Below are 26,814 nucleotides of genomic sequence, written 5' to 3'. Positions count from 1 at the left end.
AGAGAGACTAGACAAGACAAGAAACCCCAAATGGACATTTCTTTCTCTAAAGGTATGTTTCTCTTTACAGTACAACAAGCACCTCTGTTCTCTGCAAGCAGCTCATTTTTGTGTTCACAGGTCCTGCTATACTAAAACAGGAACATGTTGAGTTACATCTAAAACATTTTAAGGTATAAAGTAGTAAAAGTTATTTTCATGCAAAACAAACAAAAACTGAAACCATGAAAACTTGGAGTGAGAGGAGAAAGAATTTAACATAAGGGCAAGAATGGTCAGATGTCTTCAGCTCGCCTGACATGAGTGAGAACACTTTGTTTCTAGCTTCAGGCTCACATTGTCTGCCCTCTAATCAATGTCCGTGGGTGAGGGCATTTGTTTTTCCCTACCCAATCCCTAGAAACCAACATATCAGTCAGAATTTCACATCTGTTGAAGTTGATGCAAATGCAAACACTTTCCAACATACTTCTCCAGAAAGCAAGGAGCTAAGCAGCTGAGGACACTGAAGTGAAATAAGCGCACGCAGATAACATGAGCTTTCCCTCTTGACAGAGTTAGCATGCATCTAATACTGTGATGCTAAACACAAGGTAACAGTCCTGAAAGGTTGGCCTCATCCCACAAGCTGACAGGATTACTTCCTCGTGTTTGTTATGTATGAAGCCCTGACAGTTTGCTTGTGTGTGCTGTGACTTGGAGATTGGAACTAGTGCACTGCAGTTTTACTGAGGAAATGCTTATATGTGGAGGGCTTCTAACACATAACAAACAGAACACGAACATGTTAAAAGCTTGGTTTTTACAGTTTCTCACGATTAAATCTAAAATCTACTTGTAACTAGCTGACAGATACACAAAGTTGTGTAAAAAGTAATATTTTTCTTCCAATTAGAAATAGATCTCATTAAATTTTGGGTTGGTCATGAATAAAAAAAAATGAAAAAAAAGATTTTGCTTAAAAGGGAGCAGATATAAATCTTACATATGAGATGGATCCCTGAAAACCTTATGAATCAATACAGCCTCATATTTGTAAACCTGTGTTTAATTTAGCTTCCTCAAGGGGGCAGCAAAGTACCAAAATACAGAAGTAGAAACTTCACAGCTCTGTAGCAGGTCTGTCCTAGCCTGGCTAGGTCTGTCCTGATCCTCCGGAGGATCTGAAAATCCTTTACAGTATTTGGACAACAGATAATAGAAACACACTGTAGCTCTCAAGTCTCTATAACTGGCCCATATCTATTTTGATATAAACATCTGTCAAACCTGTCTCGTTTGTCTCTGTGTGGCTCTGTGATGGACTAGCGACTTGTCTCCCGCCTCTAGCCTGATGGCCGCTGGGATAGGCTCCAGCCCCCCTGTGACCTACCGACGGATTAAGCGGGTATAGAAAATGGATGGATGGATGGACATCTGTCAAATCAAGTTTTAATGGAACACACACGGCCATTTGTCTATCTACAAATCGTAACAGATTTAAACCGTCATTGTAGAAAAAATACACAGAAAAGACACACACTTTTACATGCATTAAGTATGATGTGGGCCACATGATTGTTATTAGCTTCCTTTTTTTTTGACACTGATTGTGTCACATAACTTATTAAGAATTTGTGAAAAACAGCATGAATTGTCTGGTTATAACAATTTCAATTAGGTTATATGTTGTGATCTGATTTTCATATGAGTCGGATTAGTTAACAAATATAATATTGCTTAAGTTTATGTCAGTTATAAATAATGATAATATTTCAATTCGCTGCATCTCTACAGGCTAAATGTCCAGGATCTGACTGGACCATTCTGAAAAGTGGATTTCTTTGAGAGAGGTCAGTCTGGCATAGATTCACTTGTATACTTAGTTTGTTGTCCGGCTGCTTCACCTCCCTGCTGTAAGTGAAGCAGCCCAATACCATAATTTAATTTTTCGTCGTTAGAATAAATAACACACTTTTACTTGCATCAGCCCACAAGCAGCAGTAACCCACACCCTCCATCTTGTTTCACTGACTCTGACTGACACACATGTTTGTCAGTAGGGCAAAACAATGTTTGGAATATGCAAAGAGACTATTTGTCCATAATTGAAAATGCAGACAATTCCAAAGTGTTCGTTTACTTTGCTAAACACTGTATGGAAGAAATTAACGTCGCAAATTTTTTTACATTTGGAAAACTGAAACCTTGTAATGCTTTTAAACCATTATATGATCTCATTACTCCAGCTATTTATTTGGAGTTGAGAGTTAAGTTACTCGACTTAAGCGTTGATGGTGTATTTTAATTAATCTGTTTTATCGCTGAAATAGTTCATTCCAATCATTCTGCACCAGAGAGCACAGTTTGCTCAGAAAACTATTCTTTTTATCCTTTTTATCTTCCTTGAAGACTTGAAATTCCCCTTTTTTTCTATTTCTTTTTTTGTTGGGCAAACTAGTTTGGAATTTCTGGCTAGTTGGCTGGAAGCCTCTGTCCCTTTTACTTTTTTAACAGTTAAATTTTATAACTTCATTCAAAGAGAAAAAGTCACGCATTAAACCATGTTCCAGGGCCCTGCAACTCTGAGCAGGATATCCAAGTTGAATATCTTTTATTCCAAAGACCAGCCAGTGGGCCTTTGTATTTTCAAAGTGCAAGTTAACAGAAGGGATTCTTATTCTTTTATTTTTTTTGTCATGCTGTGTTTACTGAATTATGTAAAAGGTCTTTAATTGAACAAATGCAGTGTTCTGCCATTCTTCACTTCATCTGGCATTTGTGGAAATAATACAATCAAGATGAAAAAACTATGCCATTGGGTTGAATGAGGATTATGAGATGAGAGCTTAACATTCTATTATTTGAGCAAGAGTTCATTTTCTGCCATATCTTCAATCAATTAATCAAATTGATGACAATTTATATAACTTATTTGTGGCTGATGGCTGCCTTTTAAAAAAAATCCAAATTATCATTTTAGTTTATGAAATATAAAATAATAATAAAAAAAAATGATAAAAAATATTGATTGGAATTAATTAATTGTATCCAATTGATTATACAGCACTTACCAATACTAAAAGCGCTCTTAAAGAGGCCACATTTCTAACTTCCAAGAACACCTAATTAAAACAAAACACATTACCATTTCAGGTTCTGACAAAGTTCATAGTTTCATTCACTCCTTCATAAAAAATAAAATGAAAGGGAAAGGGAAAGTAATGGATCGCATCTCAAGAATGTATCATCCTGCTAAGTGAGAGTGACCCTCTGCAACATTAAATCCATTACAGGCTTGTGAGAGGAACATATCCATAAGCTCCAAATCTCTTTATTACAACACTCATTAGGAAAGTGCTGAGCTCTTTACCAACAGCTAAGATGGTCCTCCACTCAGCAACACCATGGCCACTGCTCCAGATTCAGTAAAGCGACTTAGCACACATTAATGTATCTTTTTAAGACAATTTCATTGGCTGTTTTCACCTGTTGCTGTTTTGGTTAGAACAATGCTGTACATACTGTACTCTTCAATTTCTAGAGTGGTCAAATAAAAGTTGAACTTCTGGTCATGGATCTGAGAACCCCCAGGAAGATGGTAGACACTTTTAACACAAGTCCATCACATTTGTGTGCTTCCACCTTTAGATGGACCTTAGATGGACCTTATGTGATGTTCATAGGTGTAGGAAGGGGGGGTGTCCCCCCCACTATTGGAGATAGGCGCATTTGTCCCACCCAAAATTATTTTATATCTCTCAGGTTTCCGATATGTGTTCCCCCAATGTTAAACTCATTCCTATGCCCTTGGTGATGTTAATAAATAAAACATTTCAAAGCTTAAAGTTATTATAGAAATGTGTATCATACAAGATGCATTTTTTTTATTTTTCTATTTGAGTTACAGGCTGAGAAAATAAGCTTTACGAAAATTTGTAAATTTGTGCCCAGCAATAAACCGTCATCAATAGATAGTCATCGTATAGCTCTGACAGGCCTGAGCAGGTGTAACCTTAATATCTTGATGAGTGGTCACTTATGTTTGCAGTGACGGCTGGATTAGATATTAACTGTGGCCTAAATCAATTTGTGCTGACGGATTTGGAAAGTGATAATCCAAGGTGTGCCTTTTAAAAGCCAGCCGCTGGCCACCAGATCCATTTGTAGCAAGGTCCATCTCCATCACTCTCCCAAACAGCCAGAAGAAACACCATCGAAGGGCTGAGAAACCGCAAGCCGCAATCATGAACGGCACAGAGGGACCCTATTTCTATATTCCTATGCTTAACACTACTGGCGTTGTCCGGAGTCCTTATGAATACCCTCAGTACTACCTTGTCAACCCAGCAGCCTATGCTGTTCTGGGCGCCTACATGTTCTTCCTCATCCTGGTTGGCTTCCCCATCAACTTCCTTACTCTCTACGTCACCATCGAACACAAGAAGCTGCGAACCTCTCTAAACTACATCCTGCTGAATCTTGCGGTGGCCGACCTGTTCATGGTGTTTGGAGGATTCACTACAACGATCTACACCTCCATGCACGGCTACTTCGTCCTTGGACGCCTTGGCTGCAATGTGGAAGGATTCTTTGCTACCCTTGGTGGTGAGATTGGCCTCTGGTCACTGGTTGTTCTGGCTATTGAAAGATGGATGGTCGTCTGCAAGCCCATCAGCAACTTCCGCTTTGGTGAGAACCACGCTATTATGGGTGTCGCTTTCACCTGGGTAATGGCTTCTGCTTGTGCTGTACCCCCTCTTTTTGGCTGGTCTCGTTACATCCCTGAGGGCATGCAGTGCTCATGTGGAATCGACTACTATACTCGTGCAGAGGGTTTCAACAATGAGTCCTTCGTTATCTACATGTTCACCTGCCACTTCCTCATTCCTATGATTGTCGTGTTCTTCTGCTATGGCCGTCTGGTCTGTGCTGTCAAAGAGGCTGCTGCTGCCCAGCAGGAGTCTGAGACCACCCAGAGAGCTGAGAGGGAAGTCACCCGCATGGTCATTATCATGGTCATTGCCTTCCTGGTATCTTGGTGCCCCTATGCCAGTGTGGCCTGGTATATCTTCACACATCAGGGCTCTGAATTCGGACCGCTCTTCATGACTATCCCAGCCTTCTTTGCCAAGAGTTCCTCCATCTACAACCCAATGATCTACATCTGCATGAACAAGCAGTTCCGCCAATGCATGATCACCACCTTGTGCTGCGGGAAGAATCCCTTCGAAGAGGAGGAGGGAGCATCCTCCACTGCCTCCAAGACCGAGGCCTCCTCTGTCTCCTCCAGCTCTGTGTCTCCTGCATAAAAGGGGCTTCAAGCAAAGGCTCCAAGATCCACTATCCAAGAAGAAGACTTTTGCTCCCCCAGGGAAACGACTGAAGGCTAATGTCTACAGAAATAACTTCCTTTTTGTATTTTTACAAACGAGTTGGTTCAACTTAAAGACAGTTGCAGGGAAGGTCAGCCCATTACAGAGTTGTTCCTGTATGTACAGAATATCCAATTTAACAATCTATGAGATTTTTTTTTCCTGAGAAGAAAGGAAAAAAAATGTAATCTTTCACGGTTGGATCCTATATGATACTGGCTTATTTTTGAATGTAGAGGCATGTAATCAAGGCAACGTAAAATAAAACGCACTTTGCAAATGATTCGTCCTGTTTATGTTTTAATTACAACTTGGATGGCAAAGTTCATATGACTAGTATATTTAATCAAATAAATAAATGTGAATGACCTACTCAGAATGCATTTATGTCTTGAGTCGGTTTCTACTTTTTCTAATATAATTGCAGAGCATACTGCTCTTCCTCTGTAGAACCTTAGAATAATCTAGAAACTTAGACTAGTGTTTATATTTCTATTGAGGGTGCTTGCTTTCCTCCTGTAATCTCATGTCAATCACAGGTCACCTTGGACTTAGATCTTACCCTAAACGGATTATAATATTATTCATCCAGGATGAATATACACAGGACACCGCATCCAGCTTAATCTGGTGATGAATATTAGTCACAAAAATAAAAGGTGAACAAAGATTTACAGTTAATACTAATCTGTATTTACTAAAAGACACCTTGATGCAAAGGTTATGCATATCGACCTTAAAATAAATCCTGTGTGTCAGTAGCTGCAGGTTCTCCTTTTAGCATCCACAAGTGGATGTAATATATATATATATATATATATATATATATATATATATCCCAATATATAAACAGATAATTAGAATATACCAAAACACAACTGTAATACTGCAGAATACAGCATATTTCTTCAAAGAATGAATTATAGTTAATACCTAAACCTTATAGTTTTATGTTACTTTAAACATGTATGTAAATAATTTCTACAAGTGATCATTCCTTATGAATTCTATAAAAGGAGACTAGGTTAAGTGTTACCTTTAGATCAGAAGAGTGATTGGCACAATTAGTCCTTGCACAGCATCTCTCAATAGAATTAAGACAATGTTTTGTTGCATTGGTCAATGTTTCACCTTATTATTCTGCTGTGACTGTAGAAGTGCTAAGGAGGTACAAATAATACAAAGATAATGACAGGCTATTGCAATAATGCTATATGAAATTCAAGTTCAAGTTTCTAGCGACATCAAATTGTATCCACTCTTTAGGGTGAGTTGTACCAATATGGCAGTAAACAGAAACTCAAGTGATGATTTTTTTCATCCTCCACGCTTCTTTATTGTGGAGTATGGTAGACTTAAAGCAAAAGAGAACATCAGATGATTCCTCCCGCAATGACCTTCATTCGTAGCCATAGCAACAATAATACCACTGATTCTAAAGATATTCTCGCAGAGACACTTAGTTCCAAGTGAGAGCTTAAAAGGAGAATATCAGGTTCTCTCCACGTTAACGTAGCACCTAAAATGAAGAGCATTTCTCCCATGTCTGTGGTGGCGCACTGATGCAATGAAATGTGTATTTCAAAGACAACTGAAAAAGCTTTTTCTTCATATAGACAATTACCTTTTCACATTTTGGAAATAAATGCCGGTGATAAGTTCAAAGGAATGAATAACAAAAAAAAAATCACTTTCGTGTTTACTCTAATTTCAAGTTTGTTAAATTGTACCATCTGAGGTGCAATGCCTTTCTACTTACAAAGCAGGCGGTTCAGCTGACTCCTAACACTATAGAACGCTTTTGTTTTTACATTTTTATGTAGTTAAGTGCATCCCATGGAAAGAAGCATACGACGAAGCAAAGGACGTGTAGAAAACTCACGCAGGTCATGTGCATGTGTCTACGCTCAGTAGGAATCGTGTTCTGACTTTCATGGCAAATCAGAAAAAAAAAACACCATTCTTCAAGGCATGCCAGGAAAAATGTCAAATTCTGCGTGTAATGTGCACGCAGAATTGTGGTTTTTATAGGCGTGTAAACCATTGTTCAGCCTTCTGGTTTGTAAACCTCCACATTGAAACAGCGTGACTGAGACTGATGTTTATGACTGACTTTGTGAAGAAGAAGTGAAAAACATCAAAAGCTCTCTCTTGAGACATGTAGCAGTGTAGAGAACTGAAATCCTCTTTAATTTGTATGGAAAACTTTATTTGATAATAAAAATAGCATTCACAGACTTCTTTTGATAGCTACATATACATTGTAATCCATCTTAAGGAAAGAAGCTGGATAAGTCCACATCTACTTGTACTTTAACTAATGTTATGTATAGCTTCATGGGTCAAATAAAGCTATGAACAATGTAGTATTTATATATGCATAGTTATATAAAAAAAGATTGGCCCATATACATGTACTGCTTTTATCAACACAGAGACAGCATTATGTCTGGAGCACATTGCAAGAAATAATGCTTGAAGAACACAGACTGCATACAAGTGCTTTATAATACAAAGGCAGGCTAACCATCGAGAGAGTTTCAAAACACCAGTTTCTGATTGACCAAATACAGTCTTTCATTTTAAAATGTCTTTACATACCTGATCCAGAGTAAATCAACATGTTTCTCATAAATCATCATCAGGTCCATTTCTGAAATATAAACACAATATCACATTCCTCACTGCAGAGGTTTTCCATAAATTTCTCTTTTGTACAAGAAAAAGGCAACATTTTATTCCTCGACAGGTTCTTAGTAGTTATATTGAATTTTTTTTAATTTTTAAAAAAAAAAAAAATTTTTTCTTTACAGGTGATGGCCAACTCCTTAAAGGTGATTTTTCTCGGGGGTGGGGGGGGGGTTCTATTTCTGTTGAATACAGTACCATGGTGACAACAGTGATGAAGCAATCCTTTACTTGTGGTTTATCCAATATATTCTTGATTCTTAAATGAAACGTAAAACAGAGAATACACACAAAACACGTTAACAGCAGCAGTCAGACTCCAGTGGCATGACAGCATGGCTCAGCATGGCAGATTAGTTGTCTCCTGTACCAGGACTCTCCATATGTTACCATCCCAACACACCACATCAGCTATTTGTGTCAGGACCCAGGAGGTGGTTGTTGCACAATAAACACGAGGACTGGGCGAAAACAACTGTGCGAACAAAAAGTGTGGGAATGCGTGTTCTTTATCGGTTATTCTCACTCAGACCCATCACATCAGTGGTTACACTACATTTTGATTTAAACATGCATCTTGCAGAGGGATAACTTACAGATTGGTTTGCTTTTTTTGGCATATAAAAAAAAACATACTTCATGGCAGCTTCAGCTGGTTTTATGGCATTATGCAGACTCATAATTTACTGAATTTAAATTGAAATTGAAATTACCGAATCGGCGACAAATTTGCATAACTCCCATTTTCTCACAACAAAGAACAGTTTTGCCTTTAGTTTAAAGTGAGTCGAGCTCCTTCCCTATGGCATCCGTACACACAGAGGAGTTGGGGTAATTTCTATTTTTTTTTTCCTAATTCTGTTCCAGGGGAAACTAAAAATGGAAATGTCAGTTTTCACATTACTTTTCTTATTTCACATATGTGTCCAAGCCAATGGGGCCAGGCTGTCAAGCATCTCAATGGCACACACGTCACAAATGGGGGTGCAGCATGCTTCCACTTCTACTTAGGTCCTTAAAGATTTAATGTAGTTTGCTTAAGAAATGGGACAAATTGGAAAATAAATAGTGAGCAAATGTAAAAATGTCATATCTTATTTTTGTAATTTATCACTCTATTTTTACCACCTGAACTTAAATTCAGATTTTTGCTTCAACTCTATCGTTATTTCCACTGTTGTTGTGAACCATCTGCGTCTTGTGCTATAGTTTGTTCAGTAAAGCAATTCAGGATTGAAAAAGACATCTAGAAACAAGTTGAAAACAGGCTCAGCAGTTAGAAGTAACCACAAATGGAAGCATGGTTCATAACTCTGAGGAAACAAATCTTTAGTCAGCAATGCCAACAAAAAGCAATATCACTGATTTCATATGCAGGCACATACAATACCTTTACTATAGTACAACAACCTTTGTTATGTTCAAAATAACGAGAACAATGACAGAAACAACCAGTATAAACTGATAGGAGGATTGGATTCCTGCTGTTTTATGAATCTCTGGATGGGATAACATGTAATTAAGTTAATCAAATTAATCAATAAACCATTTGACCAATAAAGAATTAGAGTTAGTGTTGTCAGAAGTCCAATTCCAGTGTATGGTACATAGTTTGCAAAGATAGAGGAGAGAGTGGCGAGGGAAATCTCTGCTCTGCTCTAGATGCTGAGGTCTTTGGGGCTTTCTTTGTACAGCCTTCTCTTGGGCTCAGGGATCTGGTTTGAGCTGTGGCCTACTGTGTTATTGTTATGGCCTGTGTTGTTGTAGGCAGCGTTGTTGTGTGCAGTGTTGTTCTTCATCATGCTGTAGTAGTCTTTCAGTCTTGGTGCTGCTGCATAGTTCAGCTCGTCCCAGCTGTAGTTGCTGTCAGGGGAAGAATCCCGTTCCGTTCTGTATTGTCTCTCCATCGTCCCGTTCATACGGTGTCTCTCCTCCCTCCTCTCTGAGGAAGGGTCTCTCAGAAGGTTGCCATTCTTCATGGCTCTGTCATATGTGCGACCCCTGGAAAGAGACAAGGAATCCCCATTGTTGTTGGCACGCTCGGGAGTTGTAGTCTCCCTGACTTGCCCAGTCATTTCAGAGTCCTTAACGAGCCTTCGCTCATAGAACTTCCTTTCAGGGGTGACTGCGAGGAACCCTCCATCATCGTTCTCCCTCTCAGGTGTGCGGTCACGATGCGCTCGCTCTGCCTTGCGGTCCATCGATTTTGCCCGACGACGATCTGGAGATGAGCCGCGCTTCCTGGTTGGTGAGCGGTCGAGGGAGCCACGACGTTGCTGACGAATCCTCCCATCCAAAGTAGAACTACTGCTCGAGATCTCTCGCCCCCTCAGTTTCTCGGCAGCTGCAGCCTTTTTCCCTGAGCTGTCCTTCCTCAGAGTCTTTAGGAGTTTAGAAATGCCGCTTTCGGACTCAGACTTCTTGACTTTGCGGCCTCGGCTCTTCTTGTTGCCATTGCTACTGTTGTTACTGCTGTCGGGAGACTGCTGTCTGGGGGTACTTTGACTGTGATTTTTACTCCAGGTGTGATGATGATGGGGGTTAAATTGCCGGCCTTGGAAGTCCATCTGATCTGACCCAGCCCTGTCCCTGTCCATATCTCGGCCACGCACAGCCTCCTCCAGGCGTGATGGTTTGTGAAGGTCTGGTGGATAGTTGGACTCCAATGAGGTGTGATATCGGCTGTTGAATGGCAGCTTTCTCACTTCCGGAGTGTTTTGTGCCCCGGGTGTGGGAGGGTGCCCGTCATTGCTGCCGTCTGCAGGAGAGGAGAGAGAAGGAGAGGCGAGCTGAACAGGAATACCTCTAATGTTTTACATTAAAAAATCTATTTGAAAAAATGACATTCAGAATGTTCAGCACACATGACTTTTATTGTTGGTTCATGTGAACTCTTGCATTGACATGACACACAGTCAATGCAGATATTAATGGAAAACATGCATACATGGGTTCTTGAATACGCTGCAAATATTCCCCAAAACAAACTGCCTAATCTAAACTGATGTGTAAGACTCTGATTTACATCTATAAAAAAATGCATTGAGTGATTCATTTTTTATACATTTTTTTCTATAGGGCTGCAGGTTGAAACACAAGGTGATATCAGCAACAACAGCAGGTGCAACACATCAGCACGTATAGGGCAAGGGTTATCAATGACACAGCAGGCACCTAGGAAGTCATTCAAAACAAAATGTTGAATGTACATCAACTGGAAGAGCAAACCAAAAACAAACCAAAAAAGGAAGTGCGCTTTGCGGAAGGTCTGCCATGTCGGACATGTTTCTATTGCAGCAGCGTGTGACGTGTGGTGGCATCAAATTAGTTCTATTACAAACATTTGGACTGAGGCTGGAAGGGGTTAGGACTTGCATGTGTATGGACTCACAGAAGTTAAATAAGTAAAGTTGAATTCAGGCATGACATAAAGCACGTTTACAGTGTAAACACATCTGCACGCAAACACAAACAAAGTAGGATGCAGGTAGAGAATGAGAAGGACGGAAGGGTGTGAAAAAGTGGAAGGAAAAAGATGACAGGGAGAGTGGACTGGGACAGACTTTTGGCTACAAACCGTTGTCTGATTTTGGCCCATTAGGTAGAAACAGGGCTCTCCCATCTTGTCATTCCTCATTGTACCAACAGCGAGATGAGGAGCCATCATCGCTGGAGAGAGGAGGAAGAGCCCAGTAACAAGAGACAATCAGAGAGAAAGAAGGAGGAGTGGAGAGGAGAAGACAAATAAAACAGACAAGAGGCCGTTTTACAGTATGTCAATAAAGAAAAAGGGGTTTCTTGTGAAAGACCAGAAAATATTAAACTTTACACTTTATCGAAAAAAACACCCAAAGGGGTAGAAAGGTCTCTGAAAATAATCCCCACATAAAGTTGTAGATAATGCAGAGTGATATGTGTCCATCTGTGAGAAGTATAATCCAGCCGCAGAGCACACGGCTTTTATGAGTATTGTTAATTCTTTAGAGCATATGAACTACACATTCTACAGACTGTTAAATACTTAACAAGCTTGGGTGTCAACCACTCAATAAAGTTTTCTGAATCTGAATCTGAATCTTTCAGTTTGTTCAGAAAGAATCTGTGAAAAATCTATCATACAGAGTAGCAATCCAGTGAAGAAAATCATGTCCCAGCAGTACACTATGCAGACAGGAGAGCATTCTAGTCTATTGCATGTACAGTTGCAACAAATATTGTTATTTATAGAAAGAAGAGTAAAACACTGCAACATTTTTACCTACCATATTCAGGTACAGATCCATCACCCCGTTTAAGGACGAGCCGTGCCCTTCGGCCGCCATTCTTGATCAGTTCAATGGCTCGTGAATGCTTCATGGTTTTTGTGCTCTCACCATTAATCTCCAAGATCTCGTCTCCCACCTAAAACAGAGAAGACATGTGACTAGGACCACTGGCTAATGACAGGGCTTCATCAATAATGTGAAGAGGAAATCTGACCTGCCAAAACGTTTAGAGATAAGAATCAGAGGAAGAATAAACTTCAAAATTCATACCCTCATCTTGCCATTTCTGACTGCAGCTCCATCCTCCGCTAGTCGTAACACATAAAGGTCCATGTTGTACTCTCGCCCTCCTCTCAAGCTGAAACCAAAGCCTTTGCTGTCTCTCTCAAGGTCCACAGAGTAGAATTCAGCATCCTGTGAGACAGTAAAAGGAAAATAAGGGAAAGTCACAGAGACACCAGAGAAGAGTGACTAATCCATAGAGTCGAAAGGTGAGTCTAAACTTCAGGACTAATCAAGCCATGTCCCACAAAAACTCAAAATGTCAATGGCAGTACAATACCTTGGAATTCATGAATAATTAATGCTGCCAGTGCATGTGAGTAGGGTACAGATCGCTAAGCAAGGGCACCACAAGGGCTGGACCCCAAAGCGTCCATACTCATCAAAAGTTCCCTGCAAACAGAAGCTTTGTTCCCCTGAAAATAATCCGCCTGGTCTCATAGGAACACTTAAAGACATTGTAACACAATGAATATCCACCCAAAACAAAATCTTTACCCAAAAACTAACCAAGTAGTTCATCATTATTATAATCAGTGTTGCCTACATTGGTTCCATTTAACCATAGTCCAGCTGTGTGAGGAAATTCGCAGGTCCACGAGGACAAAGCTGCAGATTGACTTTACGTTGTATTTGTTTCCTTTAGATTGCTTGCCACCTCAACATATTGCAGGATTACGGGGTCAGGTTCATTGTATATATTTCTGTAATATCAGACTTAGGTAAATTTTGATAATGAGAAGTCCAAAGCTTTCAACCTAATCTGAGTATAGGATTTAATCACCATGCATTCATAAAACAAACTAAAATGTAGATTGCAACTGAGATGTGTAAAATATAAATCAAGTTCCACTTGGTGCATTCAAGGTATTTATAGAACAATAACTTTCAAGAAAAAATAAATAGGTTGTGATATTCTTATTTGTGAGGGGTTAACAGTCAATAGAATTAAAAAAAAGAGATGGAACTCAGGGTATGATGAGGAATATAGCTATGAGAAGTATGCATTGCAAGACTAACTATTTTTCATGGTGGTTCTACACAGATAAAATCAAGGTAATGGACATTTTTTTGCATTTCTGTCAAAAGCATGCCATAAATGTTACAAGCTGGATTTTTATTCTTGAATCTGTTATGGCTACTTCGAAGTAGAACCATCACAAAATACAATCCTATTATTATGTAAACACTTTGCCATTTAGAAAGCTGACATGTGGTCTTTCTAAACAGCCAACCACATCCCTTACTGATAAGACATTGGCGCATCCAATTCCTTAATTGGTACTCCTCACTTGCATTTGCTGGCATATTGTAAGGTTCCTAGCCATGATGAGATCTGGAAAATTCTCTAAATGCCATGGAAATGTGGTTCGGTGCTTCTTTTCTAATGTCTTTTAGCATAGGATAAATACACTGGACCATCTGATACCAGAGGTTAGGAGATAATGTGATCTCATTCAAAGTGGTCCAGTCATTTTCATACAGTCATACTAAGTGGGATTCTTATAGATAAATATATGAATTTCTGCATATGAAACTCTAAATGCCACAATTTTTTCATTTTGTTTTCTTTTTGTTTTTACCAGCCATGGTTATAAAGTATTACAGAATTAGAATTAGAATTTATTTAATGTACTATCTAATGGTAAACTTTTTTATTACATGGTATGGTCCTAGTGCAGCTCGGCTCACATCTTTTTTTCTTCTTAATTCTCAATTGTACGTTGTACCAAGAAACAGATACAATCTGATACTTTTTGGCATTACCTCAGCCTAAGGTCTAAGCGAGATGAACTGACATGATATATGGTGACATGTCATCACCTGTGGGTGTAAACAAGTCTTCGTGGTAGCCCACACACACCAGTACATATTCTTGTTCAATGAAACAGCTAGATTGTCCGGCACATCTTATACTATGTCTATTAGTAATGAATACATTAACATGTTTATTACATGTTTTTTCTGCTGACAGGAGCTAAGCTCTGCACTCCTCATTTGTTAATGAACACTTATTAAAAGTTTTTGAAACCCTTCTGAACTAAAAACTAAAGAAACACACACACACACACACATGGCAAGTGTGTGTTGGTGCAGCTTCGCACACACTTCACACACGCTGCAAACATCTGATCCCGCCCATAGTGCGGGAAAACTGATTGTAATGAATAAAAAAGATTCACAGTAAGGCTGTGCCAAGTTGAACCGTACAGCACAGTACTGAACCCTATAATGGAAAAATGCCATAAATGTGCTTTTATTTGATTATCTTTGGAACAACTGTAGATTCACCATATCAGACCGGTGTTTCAGCCTTGAGAAAGTGGAGTCAGATTCTTTGGTTGTCCTTTTTGAATTCCCCTTCAAATTTTTAAACTTTGTGGAAAATGTCAAGATGTCAACGAAGAGTGTTTAAGGAAGTCATTTAGTTATTTCTCACTTTTCAACCACAAATAACATGCGATGTCAAGCGGAGATTCTGTGGAGTTTAAAGTATCAACAGGGGCATGTTAAATTATCTATTAAGATTATTATTTTCCTAACTATTCAGGCTGATGATTTCTAACTTGATGAAGAGTTTTCCTCTGTTTAGTGCCATAGCAAGCGACCACAGTGTTTTGACACAAATCCCACGCGATCATCGACTGTGCAGTGAAATCATTTGTGCTTACCTGTGTCATCTGAGTTTGTGAAGGGGGTGGAGGAAGAGCTCCTTTTGACTTTGAATTATTTCTTCCAAAAAGAGAGAGGCAAACATTTTAGTTACTTTATCATGCATTTAAAACATAAACTCTAAAAAAGATAGATCCATGTTTTCACATTTAAAATAAAACATACCGGGACTCTGTGGACTGAGATGTGTGTGTGGTGGTTATGGTAGCTATCTTCTCAGCATTAGTCAGCAGAGAGGCATTAGAAGTTTCTGAAAGTATACAATAAAAAATTAAGTACATAGAAAAAAGAAACAAGCTGAAAAAAAGTGGCCGCTATTATTAAATGCATTCACCTGACTGGGTTTCAAAAGACACTCTGGAGTCCAGAGGAGTCCCCTGAACCCCCCACAGGCAGCTCTATTCAACCTGATGCTAACTGTCTGTGATGTTGTCATTTGCCATTTGCTCATGGAAAACACTGGTTCCTCTTTGCGAAAGAAAATAAGCATGCATGCATCATTGTGCTTCCTCTATTTTTCCGGGGGGGGCAACTGTCTTTTTCTTGCTTTTTGTTTAATCCCATCTCATCACAGACAAGAGTAAAGAATAAAAAATAAGCCTCAATGACACTTGCAGGACAACAGCTCTGTCTGCGTTTAGCAAGAACATCAGTCTGACTCTTTTGTCTCAGATTAATCTTACTCACAGCTCCCTCATCGCTTGAAAAAAATATGACTTTCTCTATTTCTCTCAGTGGAATTTTCGGAAGCCCAACGTTTTAGCTGGGGTTGCTTGCATTATTTCCAGTTAACATATGTATGTTAACTATGGGTTTTCCCCAACCCTTGAACTCTCTGTCTTAATTAAATTCATGTATCCCTGTGGAGGGTGTTGACGCACTCCACTCCTGAGCTCTGCTCAGTATATGATTTGGTTGACCAGTGGCACATGCATAATTCTAACTAGCATCGTTGTTTCATCACTTGACATAATTTACAGAAAAAGTCACAGACTGCTTGAACTGACATATTATGATATTCTACTTCCTTTTATTGCCTAAAATTGAGAGACTGACACAGACGGGAAGCACTGGATTAAATGTGATTTGTTTTATTGTGTTGATTATATTCTATCCTTTCAAACTAACAGCACATTCAGCAAGTAAAATAAACAAATAGCAGAGAAAGAGGGGAATCGTGGAAATGCCACAGAAGCATCTAGGGGCAACTTCATCTTACTCCTACTCAGTGAATCCCTTTCTAACACAAGGGTTCACACCCTGATGATAGTGCTCTTGCCTGTGAAAAGCATCAGAGCCCTTTGGTTCCTACCACCACCATCAATAAGTTACACCATGCTGCATTATGAAACAGCCAGGAGAAACTGGAAGCCAAGAGCCTTACCATCACCCGGAATGATCCGGAGTGAGACTGTGTTCCCGGCTTCCTTGATCAGGTTGACGATGTCTGAGTGTGACTTGTTGGTGATGGAGCAGCCGTTAACAGCCAGTATTCGGTCCCCGACCTTCAGTTTGCCGCAGCGGTCGGCCGGGCTGCCCTCGATGATGCGCCCTATTTTGTGGGGCATTGCCACACAAGCATTTCCAGCTTTTGTGTTAACATGTTTGCATGTATATTTTGCATGTTAGAAATGGTGTGTGGTTATGATTTGTTTGATTGTGTTGATTGGTTATGTTTATTTGTATTTCATAAGACAGGAAAAAGAAGGAGAAAACAGGGAGAAAAGAAGGAAAGGGAAGAAAGGTTAATTATCCAAATCAGTGCATCCCAATTCACCCACAGAGAGCCAATATGTTGTGCATGCATCCTAAGTTAGCACGCTGCTGGCAGTACACATACAAAATACCACATGTAAAGGCAGAAGGAAATTTAATGTCAAAAACAAAATTCATGGGCTCCTTTGAAAATGCAGATGTCCTTTGGTCCTATAGCCCAATATGTTAATTAATGAGTAGCGAAGTATCCAAATCACTGGATCAATAAGCATTAGGCCTCTTTAATACATTCAAGTAATTGAGCTGTGGTATCTCAAACAGCGCAGAAAATGTTAAGAATTTTAAAGAGTGATTTACCACCCGTGGCCTCTATGTGGCACTAGTGATAAAGTCTAAGGTAAATCGTCGCTCCTCTCTATGCGCCTTCCTTATATCCAGCAGTCTTTGCAGCATCTATATTAATTACATCATCTACAATCCAGGTTACCCTCCCTCTGTCTTGATTGAGAATGCACTTGAATGCTGTCACTTTATCTAAACAATGAGTTATGGGACATTAGAGGGTGTGGAAAGGATATAATACCCAATCTGCTAAGCACAATGTCAACCCCAGGTCAGTGTAAGAGGGAATGAGAGGGGGATGGGCCCTGATGGACTGGAGAAAAATGGCTTGCATCCTTGATGTATGGGAGACTAAATCAGCAGAAATGGTTTTTCACAGGACTGAAAACATCTGGTACTCCTGGAGGAATGCTCATAGTAATGTTTTTTTTCCATTTCATAATAAAATAGAGTCCCCAGTCAGATTTTAGCGTGTGTCTTAAATGGTTAGTCCATTAGTAGACAGAAGACAGGGTGCTACTCCATGATCCCATATCACGGCATGACAGCACAGTATCAATTCATCTCGTCCTCCCACAAGGAATAGCGATTGAGGGGAAAAGGGAACACAAAAAGGTAGCAGCAAAAACAAGAATCTTTTGAGGCCAGAAAACGTTCGCGCAAGGTCTTGTTCTTGCAATGTCAGAGAGGTCATCATCAATAACATGTTCATTCTCACGTTGCATTTTGCTAAGCAACACCATTAGCCCACGGGATCAAAAATATTTCCCCTGAGGAGTGCCATTGCTACAGCATCATTCATTTTGGTGTTTTGCCAGTGACACATCACAGTACAGCAGCTACCCAAACAGGTAAGTCCACAAAAATCCTTCGTCTGACATTTATTTTCATCACTCAAAGGTTAATACAAAATTTGTTCAAGGACGACATCTGCAATTCTTCTTCAATGCCTGATCAACTTTATTACAGGCAATTCTGCTGATTTGCTGCGATACATACTAAATGAATTGGTGAGGGCCACTATGAGGCATGAATCTGCAGCGGTGGTATCGGTGATAAAGCTGCAGACAGACCTGATCCTCAGGGAGTCTGCTCTGCAGGTCGGTGACCTCAGCCCATACTACTGCTATTCATGAGTGAAAAAAACTCACTGAGGAGTAACTGCATATGTACAGTACTTCTGCCAGAAGATGGAATCAATTTTTTTAACTTATGTGGTACTTTCACACTTTCTGTGGGTCAACAGAGTTTTTTTTTTTTACATAAGACAAACTGTTTTGGATAAGAATATGCTGTGAAGAGTTTAAAAAGCACTGAATATAATGTAGGAAAAACACAAAAAAACAAGGTTTTGAAATACTAGAACTTACATATTATGTAAATGATTATTTATCTTGCCTGCAATGATAAGGATGGCAAGATGGTTTCTGGTTCCTGGCAATCTCATGCTTCATGTGTTAAATTTGCACATTCTTTCTGTGTTTTCTCCCACAGTCCAGTGTGTTAAGTTAATTTATTACTATAGGCTATTGCCAAATGGTGGTAAAGTCTCTAATTATTGTCAGTAACAGCATTACATTATCCTAGAAAAAAACAAAATCTAATTAATGTTAAACTTGGGAAAGGAGGTCACTTGCGCTCTAGCCGTTTTGGTGCTCACAGTCTAGGACTGTAGTCAGTAGAGAGCAGGCTGGTCCACTTCAGAGAGACTGGGCCAAAGATGACTGGAGCACACAGGATACGTTTTACTGTTATTTTTATTGTGCAAGCATGACTAACGTTTCGACGCCGTGCGTCTTCATCAGAGTCCTCTGATGAAGACGCACGGCGTCGAAACGTTAGTCATGCTTGCACAATAAAAATAACAGTAAAACGTATCCTGTGTGCTCCAGTCATCTTTGGCCCAGTCTCTCTGAAGTGGACCAGCCTGCTCTCTTCTAATTAATGTTAATATGACCAAATCAGAGCTTTAACAATATATATAAACATGTTAGTCTGACTGAAATTGTAATGAATACATTTTAAGTTGAATTGTTCCTGCATGTAAATGTTCAACTGGACTCAAACTGACCCAGGGGCTCTGCACATGCACGATTCCATTTCCAAGGAGATAGCTAGCATCTTATTTGTAAAAAAAAGTAAAGCTTACAGTTCCTAAGATGTATACAGAACTGAAAAGCTGTCCGATTCACTGCTCAACATGGCTCCAATTTGTCACCAGCCAGTCTGTTTGCCAGTTCTTTGTGTGATGTACCATACCACTCAGAAAAAGCCTGATAGTGATAGTCTGAAAAGGGCCGTTTTGCCATCTATCTTCGTGGCGTTGACAATAAATCAATTCCCATTCTGGGATTATACAACAGGACACGGTCAGTAGTCCAATCAAAATGCTCAGTAAAGCTAAAACTAGAGCCCAACTAAATACTGAGTAATACATGATGATAAGAATGCTGCTTCGAGGGCAAAATATTGCTCTTTTTAGAAACTATCTATGCCTGCTGCTCACAACCAGAAAGGGAATTAATCACAGAGAAAGGAAAGAATCATCATTCGGAAAACTCATTCAAGTAACATGCAGCAATTCACAGAACAAACTGTCAAACTATTGTATTGGATTAAAGTTTAAATTCAAACAGTGTCCTCTGAGAAAAGATGTTGCTGTCAATCCCAACTAGCCCAAACTTGGTCTACCTCACTTACCGAAGGTGGTGCTGGCATCAGGCCTGGATACGGATGACACAATGACAAACCCGAATCCCTCGTTCTCTCCTCGCTGGATCTCCACGTCGTATGGCTGAAGGGAGGCAGGCACCACCGCACTCCCACTGCCACCTCCACCACCGCTGCCTATGCCACTGGTAGAACCGCTACCGGAGCTGACAGTGTTGAGTGAGTTCTGGCTCCCCTGAGGGGTCCGCTTGCCCTCCGTCAGACTGGGCGCCTGTGTGCTGCTGTGGTGGGAGGAGGCCGGCGAGGGGGGGACATCACCTTCTCCTTTTGACACTGGGGATGAGGAGGGTTGAAGCAAACTGGTTAGGGGAATGAACAAAAGAGCAAGTGGCAAGCGATATGTTTACATAATATTCATGTGACAGTGTATGACATATAAACAAACACACATGCACACGTTTTATGAGAAACCCTCATCACCTCCGTATCCGGTGGTCTTGCGTCTTACAGTGAGGTTGACGTGGCCCTGTTTGGCGGCCTGCTGCATCAGCTGAACCACCAGCTGGTGAGACTTGCCTACTACTGCTGTGCCGTCCACACAGATTAGCTCATCACCTGACCGCAGGCGCCCATCTTCATCTGCGGCACCATACTTCACTATGTGTCCGATGTAAATCTGGGCAAGGAAAGCACACACCATGGAATGGATTGTGTTTGACTGAATCTACAGAGTCACATACAGTAATACAGCAGCTTTGCAACTATGAGTCCAAGCTTATTAAGAGTTGTTAGACTGCAGTAAATAAAACCATCAGAAAAAGTGCAGTGACTCAGTATGACTGAGACAGCCGCCTTTCAGAGTATTCTGTTACATAACTTCAAGGTATTTGCAGCTGACATAGGAGATACCAAGAGGGCCAATACAGCCTTGTGGGGGGATTGAAAAGCTTGTGTGCTTTAGGCATTATGTGGGGGTGTACATGCAGCACTGACAGAAACACACGTACAAATATTATGCAGCTTCTTTGGCACAAACAACAAGCACTAACTCCTGTGGGGCAGACCTGAAGCCTGCTGCCATTTTATTTCTCCCTTTTCCTCAATTTCTTCCTTTCACTCTTCTTCTTGCTCCCTCTTTTAAGACAAATATATGACGCACAACAACAAGGATTGGTGGATAAGGCCTTTGCTTCTCTTAACAAGCTGTCTATATGATCCTCCAGAGAGCAACAGCTCCAGTTAGAGAAGGGGAGTGATGTGTTAGGACTTTATGCTATTCTGGTTTAAAGGCAGACTGAACAGAAACACAGAGGAAAAGAAAAAAACAGAGGAAACTAACGAAGCAAAGAGCACCATACTGAGGAGTATTCAGAGTAGTGTGCTGTATGTATGTGCACTTCAGTCCTTTAATTCATAAGCTATTACAATAAACGGAAAATGACATCTAAAGGTAAACATACTTACAGGTTCCCCAGGCTCATTTCCTCCTAAGATGCGAAAGCCAAACCCTGTATCCTTCCGCCAAAGGAAGATGTCCTGCTCCTGGCATTCTGGCACTGAAATGCACGAGAGAATTAGAAAGAAAATTCCACAGAGATCCACCACCACAGATCTGCACGCTTCAGTCACTGTTTAATGATTAGAATATACAACCCCAAATCAGAGAAAGTTGGGATGGTGTGTAAAAAAACAGACAGTTTAAATCCATTATTTTTTTTCTGCTCGTTCTATTTGTTAATGTAAGTCAATTTTTGCCTTTCAGGCCTGCAACACATTCCCAATAAATACATAAATAAATTAATGAAAAAAAAAGCTTTGAAGTGTTTCAGGTTTGCAGGAAACATGCAGCATTACAGGGAAAATATCTTATCTTGAGGGCAGGATATGTTGTGTTGTTCTACAATCTCAGAGTACTTTTCGGCAATCCTGCTGCCATCAGAGAAGTATAAATTACTTTTGCAATGAGCATCGATACAACCCAATTTTATCACAGAGCTAAGCTTTTGGACTTAAGGCTGAGTTATACTTCTTTTAACTGCCCTTGCGCTTGCGTCTTGCGCGTATGTTAATGGCTCGAGACGTTTATACTTCATTTTGCTTTGTCGGCGGTTGCGTGTGCTGCGTGGCGATTCACCGCCAGGACAGTAGGTGGAGTAGCGGGTTTTTTCAATGACAAGCCTACTACGATGAAAGGAAATTCACCGCCAGGAGCTCTTTGGCAAGTCTCTCTTCCATAGATTCATGCTTCTTCTTCTTCTTCTTGTAAATAGCCGGTATTTTGTCAGATTTTCAACACCTTGGGGGTCTAAACGACTACTTTCTCGCCTGAAAATGTTTCAAATGTTGCTAAAGTTATATATTTACAGAGTTTATAGCTTAAGGGAAATCAGCTTTTCAGGCCGGCTGATTTCGACTCGGGCAGGAGTGAAGTGCACTGTGTGTAAACGCTCTGCATACTGTCAGATCGATCAAGTAGTAGGCGGTTTCGACCACAGCCAGTAGCTTGCGCTTGCGTCTTGCGTGAAGTTTAGAAAATTGAGGTGACACACGCAAGCACGCAAGGGGGGGCTTGCAACCGCGCAAGGGCTTGCGTTTCTTCTTGCGTCTTGCTTTGCGTCTTGCGTTACCGACTATAAACCAGGCTTTACTGATCATGGTCTGGACAGTCTTTTTTCTTTGGTTTGTTTTTAAATGGTTCAATGATTTTTGCACCCATTTGTTGACAAACTGGAGAACCTCTGTCCATCTTTGCTCCTCAGAAATTCAGCAAGACGGAACGCAAACCCTTGCGCGGTTGCAAGCCCCCCCCCTTGCGTGCTTGCGTGTGTCACCTCAATATTCTAAACTTCACGCAAGACGCAAGACGCGAGCAGAGCTATAGAGTAGCCACTCTGGACGCGAGCACAAGCCACTATCTACATCACATCCGGCGGCGTGTTCATCTTCCGGTTTCATCCCCTAATAAAAGACAGCTGTTTTCAAACGCCAAAGTAGAAAGCGAAGAAGAAGAAGAAGAAGAAGAAGAAGCATGAATCCCATAGACATAATATATTATGTCTATGATGAATCCACTCGAAGAGAGACTTGCCGAAGAGGTCCTGGTGGTGAATTTCCTTTCATCGTAGTAGGCTTGTCATTGAAAAAACCCGCTGCTCCACCTACTGTCCTGGCGGTGAATCGCCACGCAGCACACGCAAGCGCCGGCAAAGCAAAATGAAGCATAAACGTCTCGAGCCATTAACACAAGCGCAAGACGCAAGCGCAGGGGCAGTTAAAAGAGGTATAACTCAGCCTTAAACCAGGCTTTACACCACCCATAGGATAATAAACTTGGAGCTGCATATGAAAACCCAAAGTTCCAACACACTGCTCTGGACTACATGGAAATAACTCAGGAAGTTAAAACTTAAAAAGCGTCTTGGAAGAGAGATGAAATGTCCATTGGTCCAGCTCCCATCTCTTTAAGCTCTCAGGACTCACCTTTCAATCACACTGTCCTGTTACTAAAATAGTGCTCTTCAAGCACGCACACTAGATGCATGAATACTCCTACTCACCAATTCAAGCAGTGAGAGCTGGGATGTGGCAGCATGTATAGATATGAAAACACAGACATAATCTGGGCCTCTTTGTCATTCTTTGTCTGTCTCTCTCCTTGTTTCATTGTCTCCTCTCTTGCTCACTGAATCAAAAAAAGAAGAGCTGGAGCTCCTTCAGGGCTTATCAAACAGATATACCAATCATCTGCATCTTAAAGCAGCCCTCTCAAGGCCCGGTTAATATTTTAGCAGCAGCAGTCCTAGATTCTACATGCTGCCATTATCATTAACCAACACTGCAGCACATAGCATGTGCAAGACTGGCACAGCTGGTCGGGAACAGTTCTGAATGCTTTACAAGCTAACCCAAAAAATTGACAAATACATTAACCTTTTTGTGATGCCAAAAACGCTATCTTTTGCAACACATAGCTGCTTTTTAAAGCATATCTCTCCCCATCCTCATCTGACATACCACCACTGGTGCAGGATGGGAAGGATTAGGAATGTATTTCAGTTAGAGCAGGAGAGAGAACTTGTTATTTTGAAGGATCTCATAGACTCTCTTCATCTCATGGACTCCTCTGTGTCAAACACTTAGAGTATAGTGTTTGCCCATGAATAATACAATAACAGACCATGACTAAAAGGATGTTGAGGTGCCTTATTACTGTCTAGTATCTAATGTGATGTTGCAGTTTTGGGTACATTAAGCGTTGACTAAACATAGGGTAGCATGATACAGGCTGTTTGGCTTCTAGTAAATCAAATAGGACGTTTAGACATAAAAGTGTGATTTATCTTTCCACTGGATGATGTGAGGTCAAGTGTGCACTCGTGCCCTGTTCTACCATTTTTGTACTAAAAAGTTCTTGAAAACATGGAAATGACAACATGCATACAAGTGGCAGAAACAAACACACCATCAGTCCCAGTCATCTGCTCGCACGTGTGTTTTTAACTTCCCTCTGGAGCCCCGCTTTATCACATGATCAGTTGTGACTCAAACATAAGTGAACCAAACATGCAAAAAGACATTAAAAGGCACAACTACATAATGTACATTAGCCTCAGACTTATGAGATCTTTTTTTTTGATTGATCAGGAGGTGTGTGAATTAAGGCATCACACACCTCCTGATCAATCCCCTCAATTTGCTGTCAAAACTTACAGATGGTAAAAAGCCTTATTACCATTTAGACAAACTTTGATGACTGGTTCAATTTTGAAGTCAGGAAACTTTCACATTTCTATAACAAGACAAAAAACCTCCAAAAACTAATCAAGACAACAAACGATAAGTACTCACATCGACTCTCATACATGCTTCTGGACTGTGCCCAGATCTTAAAGGGATCTGGCTTCTTCTGCAGGGTGAGAGTGCCATCTGCGGGGTCCTGGGGGGGCAGGCCTGGCAGAGGCTGGGTTGGGGCAGCAGGAGTGGGAGCCACCGCCTCACTGGGCATGGCAGAGGGTGGGTGGCTGGGAGAATCGGTGTGGGTGCTGCGATGGCTGCACACACTGTGCTGGGAGCTGCCCTGACTGTCTTTTCTCTCTAACTGGTGCTGGGTGGACAGAGAACAGAAAGAGGTGTATGGGGATGGGTATACATATACAGGCAGAAGGCAGAGATACAAGGCAGAGAGAGGTAGGAAAAAGTGATAAGTGAGTCAATGAATGGAGTGAGATAGAGGACAAAGAGTGAAGAAAAAGCACCCAAGGTCATCTTTTTTAGTCATTGCAGTCAAACATTTCTCACTAAAAAATGTCTGCTGTGGTGTGAGGAAAAATGACATGGTTTCCATGGTTGCAAGACATACAGCTTGAAATATGAGGGAATATTAAGAATCAAAGATACTGCCACCGCATGGAAAAGCAATGTTATATTTTACATATTAATTTGCATTTAGAACAACTTTATATCTGCTTTAAATATACATAAACAAGTTTTGCTTGATTGTGGTTTACTTTGTATTTGATATCTTATTTTGTGCTTCAAAATTGCAAAGGCAGGACAATGAAATTGCTCAACAATACCACCATCACTTTCTATTAAGTTTTCTCAAAATCCTGCGACAGGAAGAAATGATGCACATTCAGATCCCAGATCTTTTACTCACACTGGTCTTCCTGTGTTTAATTTTGTAATCTGTGCCACAATCAACTCAATTTCACCGTCAAAACTCTTTGCATTGTTTTAACACAGGACTGCTCAAGGTCTGATTTCTCAGACAATACACAGAGTGCAATGGTTGCTTTTATGGCTTGCTACTGTGTAGCTATTCTACTTATGGTTTTCTGTAATTCCTTTTATTCTGATTCTGCAACCAGAGACTGTACATATGATTGTGCCATTATTTGCAGATGCACATTAAAAAACTTTTCTACCATATAAAAATGAGTCCTTCTTGGTAAATGTGATTACTGACAGTGAAATTGGGCAAAATTGACAACTGAATAATTTCTTTATCTGGTATGAATTATAAACCAGTGCACGAAATGCTAGAAAATGGCATCCTAATCTCTCGCTCATCACACTGTTAGAGATGGAGGGGTCAAATTTCTAGTTATCTTTCCTAACGAGGACAACAGTCATATAAAACTGACGTCTCATTAGATCACGGGAAACTAGCTTAATGAGGTGGGACAGCCCAGTCTCTCTTGCATATGGGAGTTTACTATGAGCATCTATTTAGACTTTGACCTGGAGGCGAAATGACTGTTCTTGGCTGACACAAAGTCGCATGCAGCACGACATTTCACTGACATAACACAGAGGGGGAAACTGTCTATTCCTAAGTGGAAAGCTAAACTAAAGTGACAGTAAGGCAGGGCCACGATTGGCCCCCCTTGACTACCTAATGACACCCACCCCTCTTCCGATGCCACTCATTGTGACCTGGATAGGTAACACCCACATCCCTGATGGAAAACAAAAATAATCCTAATCCTAAAATCTAGTCAGATAAGGGGAGGGCTTTTAATGTCCATCCAGAAACACGGGACAAGGTTTTCTTCCTCTGAAATGGCGGGAATTGAACCTGTCGCTGACCTTGTATGAGTCTGTCTAAAAGAAACAACCTTTGTTATGACGTGGTGGCTTTTCAGAGGTAAAATTGGATGACAGCAATTTAAAGCTGTACTGCCATCTCTTTTGAGTCTGTATTGATTTTTTTTTATCTGGTTGAAATTAATTGTAAAAATCAAGAGGCGTTTGCTCTTTAAACTCCTGTATAACTGCATTGTTCCCTTAGAGACCCTGACACTACTTACAAATATTGTCTT

General features: G+C 40.5%; 2 protein-coding genes across 11 annotated transcripts in view; one reads left to right on the top strand and one right to left on the bottom strand.

The window, feature by feature from the left end:
* Nucleotides 1–4,226: 4,226 nt before the first annotated feature.
* LOC142389741 (rhodopsin) lies at nucleotides 4,227–5,291 on the top strand. Its single transcript, XM_075474762.1, has one exon. It carries the CDS (start codon nucleotides 4,227–4,229, stop codon nucleotides 5,289–5,291), a length of 1,065 nt encoding a protein of 354 aa, XP_075330877.1.
* A 2,250-nt stretch (nucleotides 5,292–7,541) lies between these two features.
* LOC142389739 (membrane-associated guanylate kinase, WW and PDZ domain-containing protein 1-like) overlaps nucleotides 7,542–26,814 on the bottom strand; it is a 108,589-nt gene continuing 89,316 nt past the window's right edge. For 8 of the 10 annotated variants that reach the window (XM_075474752.1, XM_075474751.1, XM_075474753.1 and 5 more), the window contains 10 exons: nucleotides 24,839–25,094; nucleotides 21,455–21,546; nucleotides 20,471–20,666; nucleotides 20,021–20,323; nucleotides 16,647–16,850; nucleotides 15,428–15,512; nucleotides 15,262–15,322; nucleotides 12,578–12,721; nucleotides 12,305–12,443; nucleotides 7,542–10,800 (listed from right to left, as the gene is read on the bottom strand). In XM_075474752.1, the coding sequence (XP_075330867.1) occupies nucleotides 9,701–10,800; nucleotides 12,305–12,443; nucleotides 12,578–12,721; nucleotides 15,262–15,322; nucleotides 15,428–15,512; nucleotides 16,647–16,850; nucleotides 20,021–20,323; nucleotides 20,471–20,666; nucleotides 21,455–21,546; nucleotides 24,839–25,094 (2,580 nt within the window). In that variant the 3' untranslated portion in view covers nucleotides 7,542–9,700. Of the gene's footprint in view, nucleotides 10,801–11,619; nucleotides 11,712–12,304; nucleotides 12,444–12,577; nucleotides 12,722–15,261; nucleotides 15,323–15,427; nucleotides 15,513–16,646; nucleotides 16,851–20,020; nucleotides 20,324–20,470; nucleotides 20,667–21,454; nucleotides 21,547–24,838; nucleotides 25,095–26,814 lie in introns of all 10 variants that reach the window. The other 2 variants (XM_075474760.1, XM_075474761.1) reach the window with 1 other exon arrangement.

The sequence above is a fragment of the Odontesthes bonariensis genome, chromosome 10 (genome assembly GCF_027942865.1).
Source record: "Odontesthes bonariensis isolate fOdoBon6 chromosome 10, fOdoBon6.hap1, whole genome shotgun sequence".
In the NCBI taxonomy this organism is placed as follows: domain Eukaryota; kingdom Metazoa; phylum Chordata; class Actinopteri; order Atheriniformes; family Atherinopsidae; genus Odontesthes; species Odontesthes bonariensis.
The sequence above is the reverse complement of the archived record's forward strand: the minus strand, read 5'-3'. Positions and strand labels throughout refer to the sequence as shown.

What these genes read in the sequence shown, in the direction of transcription:
- LOC142389741 (XM_075474762.1), top strand. Translation starts at nt 4,227, where the DNA reads ATGAACGGCACAGAGGGACCCTATTTCTATATTCCTATGCTTAACACT.